This window comes from Octopus bimaculoides, chromosome 22 (assembly GCF_001194135.2).
Source record: "Octopus bimaculoides isolate UCB-OBI-ISO-001 chromosome 22, ASM119413v2, whole genome shotgun sequence".
In the NCBI taxonomy this organism is placed as follows: domain Eukaryota; kingdom Metazoa; phylum Mollusca; class Cephalopoda; order Octopoda; family Octopodidae; genus Octopus; species Octopus bimaculoides.
This window is the reverse complement of record NC_069002.1, coordinates 9,333,269-9,337,162: the sequence shown is the minus strand read 5'-3', so window position 1 is coordinate 9,337,162 and position 3,894 is coordinate 9,333,269. Positions and strand designations below refer to the sequence as shown.

The following is a 3,894-nucleotide window of genomic DNA, read 5'->3' as shown; positions in this document are numbered from 1 at the left end:
CAACAACAACAACAATATATATATATATATATATATATACACACAAACACTCACACACACATACATATACACATACATACACATATATTTACGCATATATACATACACATTCCTAAAAGGCTATTTTCTCTTTCCATCTTCTTTTCAGCTCGAAGAAATTGCTTACTCTCGCCAAAGGGCTTTCGCCTACATATCTAAGAGTTGGCGGCACTTCTGCTGATTTCCTTATCTTCAGAGAAACTCTAGGTGTGACAGAAAACCTTGATTTTGCCAACAACAACAGTACAGAAAACGGTGGTTTGGATGGCGGCAAAATGGATCCCTTTACCATGACAGGTTTGTTTATTTTATCTATTTACTCGCACCTTTTGCCCTCAAAATGCCATCATCATCCTCATTCTAATGTCCACTTTTCTATGCTCTCATGGGTTGGATAGAATTTTGTAGAGGCAGCTTTTTCTGTAGCCAGATGTCCTTCCTATCACTGTCCAAATAAGGTAATATTTTGCCATGGATGTGCTTTCATTCTTTTAGGGTCGATAAAATAAGTACCAGTTGTGGCACTGGGGTTGATGTAACTGACTTAGCCCCCTCCCCTCGAAATTGCTGGCCTTGTGCCTAAATTTGAAACCAATATTTTGCCATGACTGCACATGTTTCCGCAGAAGACTGGAAATGAAGAAGGCTGCTTGTATGACGACGACACTTGCTTACAAATATCATTCAGTGACTAAAACAAGGTAGCAGTAACACACATGCATACACACACACACATGCACACACACTCGCATTCAAGCACACACATGCACAGGTGCAAGTGTAGCTGTCTGATAAGAAGCTTGCTTCCCAACCACATGGTTCCAGGTTCAGTCCCACTGAACAGAGGCAATGACAGGAGACCGAGACCTTCAGAGATATGCTGTGATTGAGAAAACCTGGCAAGTAAAGTGAGATCACAGCCATGGCTGATGCCAGTGTTGCGCGTCCAGCCCGTTTAAAAGTACCCTTGATATGTCGGGCGATATGATATGCTTCAGAAGACCTGTTGAGTCAAGTAAAACCAAAATCAGAGCTGTGGCCAATGTCCCTGGCTCCTGTTCCGGTGACACATGAAAAACACTATCCGAACGTGGCTGATGCCAGTGCACCCTGACTGGTTCCCCGTGTCGGTGGCATGTAAAAAGCACTATCCGAATGGGATCAATGCCAGACCCACCTGACTGACTCCTGTGCTGGTGGCACATAAAAAGCACCCACTCCACTCTCTCAGAGTGGTTGGCGTTAAGAAATGCATCCTGCTGTAGAAATATTGTCAGATCAGATTGGAGCCTGGTGCAGCCACTGGCTTTCCAGACCTCAGTCAAATCGTCCAACTGGCATCTGGCATTGACCACGTTCGGATGGGGATGGGGCTTTGTTTGACTTAAAATTCTTCTGGGCAATGCCCCAGCCTGGTCACAGTCTAATGACCGACACAAGTGAAAGATGAAAGCTATAAATGTGACTCCATTTTTTTTTTTTTCCTGTTCTATTTATTTTGTTTGAATATTTCTTGCAGCATTCGACTGGACCTACTTAAACAACTTTGTACATTCAGTCCCTGGATGGGAGTTAATATTTGATCTGAACTTACTACAGAGAACTAACAAATCTTGGGACCCTAACATCAATGCGTCAGAACTTCTGAAGCTATCTCAGGAGAAAGGGTTCCCTCTTGCAGGACTGGAACTTGGAAATGGTAAGTAATAACCACTGCCTTTAAATCATGTAAATTGTGTTCTACATTTTCTCTGTTGTCGTTTAACCCCAGGTTAGCTTGGATCCGGCAAACTTTACCTGGTACTCCATCAGTTACGACGACAAGAGGCCTCTAATGGAATGGCCTACTCGTGAAATTAATGTGCAACTAAAAGAATTTTTTCTTTTCTTTTCTCAGAACCAGATCACTACCGGCACCTTCTCGGCTATGCCATTGATCCTGTTGTTTTAAGTAAGGATTTTGCCAAACTCAAAGTGCTGAAGAACTCTTTCCCATTATATAAGAAGTCCCTTATTGTTGGACCTGATGTTACTGATGGGTGTTTGAGGAAAGCCTACAAGGAAAATTTCTTTATCAAGTAAGAGATCAATTATTTGTTTTAGGGGCTTCTGTGAGGATTTAGAAAAAAAATTTAAGATGTATGATAGGGGAAGATGAGGGTGTATAGATTAGTAGTAGGCTCATAATCACGTGTGTGTGTGTGTATATAATAATACAACGGATATATAAACATGTATACACACATATATGTACATACTTACATCTACATGTGTATATAGATGCATATCAGGGTACAGGACGTTAGAACAATGAAATACAGACAACGGAACGAACACATAGAAAAACAAATAGCCACTTGGATTAATTCTTCATCAGCTGCCTCTATTCTAAACTAGGCGTTTCGAAGATACAGTAGCATATATATGTGTGTATATATATATATATATATATATATATGTACATGTTCGTATACATATATATGTGTGCGTGTACACACACATGCATAGATAGATTGATAGATGAATATTTATATATATGTATCCATGTATGTATTTAAATAAGCATATTTTTTTAATTTTTCCAGATTCCTAGAACACTCCAGAGACACAGTAGATGTTGTAACTGTCCACCAGTAAGTGACCATGTCTTTTCTAAAACATTTAAATGACCAACTGGTAGCACTTCATGCAGTGGTCAGGTTGTTACCTCAAGTTGTCCATCACATGACCATGAAAACATGACCTGTCCCTCTTTTGTTTTTTGTTGATTTTTTGATTGGTCAGTATTGACTTTATTTATCCAAAAGGGTTCTTCAACCTAATATATACATGCCATTCCTGTTTAATAATGCTTTTTTAGGTGATTTTAAATGTCTTGCCCGCTCACGTTTTTGGTATGCTGCTATATTTCATGTTGAGAACAATTTAGGTCTTAATAGACACAAGATGTGATCTATTTCTAGCGCATTAACTGTCCACGTTAGTGGTCGACGTTATTTTTTAAAATGCCATTATATATATAGCTTCATCTTCTGTGAGATCCGTTCTTCCAAAAAGAATTATTTTACATTCTCTCGAGAGTTTATAAATTCTTATGACATCAATTACATTTATATATATACGGCTGTTTAATTACTTAACCAACAAAATATATTATTCCATTTTCAAGGTATTACCTAAATGGACACGATACCAATGCTGACCAATTTCTCAACCCATGGGTGATGGAGAAGTTTGGTGATCAATTGGACACTGCCTTTAGAATGCTGCATACATATTCCAGGGACAAGGATCTTTGGCTTGGTGAGACCAGTTCTGCTTATGGTGGTGGTGCTCCTGGATTGTCTGACTCTTATATTGCTGGATTCTTGTAAGAATTTCCTTGTTTATTTTTCATTTTTTCTTAAGCAGATTGGTACGGAAAGGGTCAAGGCTGTTTGTTATTTTTCCAGTCTATAGGAAAACAAATTTGCCATATTTGCGTATCTTCTATGTAAGCTTACATGTTTGTGTGTGTATACACACACACATACACACACACACACACACTCACACACATGTACATAATGGGCTTCTGCTTAGTTTCTAGCTACCAAATTCTACTCAAAAAGCATATATCAACCTGAGGCCTTAATGGATAACATCTACCCAAGATGCCATATTGTGGGATTGAACCCAGAACCATGTGGTTGTGAAGTATATATATCTTAACCACACAGCCATGCCTAGTTAGCTTTTTCCTTTTTTCTTTCTAATAAGCATATATCAACCTGAGGCCTTAATGGATAACATCTACCCAAGATGCCATATTGTGGGATTGAACCCAGAACCATGTGGTTGTGAAGTATATATATT

The 3,894-nt window shown here is 39.0% G+C and overlaps 1 protein-coding gene across 1 annotated transcript in view; it reads left to right on the top strand.

Annotated features, from left to right (window-relative positions):
* LOC106874146 (heparanase) overlaps positions 1 to 3,894 on the top strand; it is a 12,298-nt gene that overhangs the window by 3,565 nt on the left and 4,839 nt on the right. The window contains exons 2-6 of the mRNA XM_014921764.2: positions 149 to 336; positions 1,559 to 1,738; positions 1,937 to 2,117; positions 2,625 to 2,672; positions 3,209 to 3,409. Of these exons, the coding sequence (XP_014777250.1) occupies positions 149 to 336; positions 1,559 to 1,738; positions 1,937 to 2,117; positions 2,625 to 2,672; positions 3,209 to 3,409 (798 nt within the window). The remainder of the gene's footprint in view (positions 1 to 148; positions 337 to 1,558; positions 1,739 to 1,936; positions 2,118 to 2,624; positions 2,673 to 3,208; positions 3,410 to 3,894) is intronic.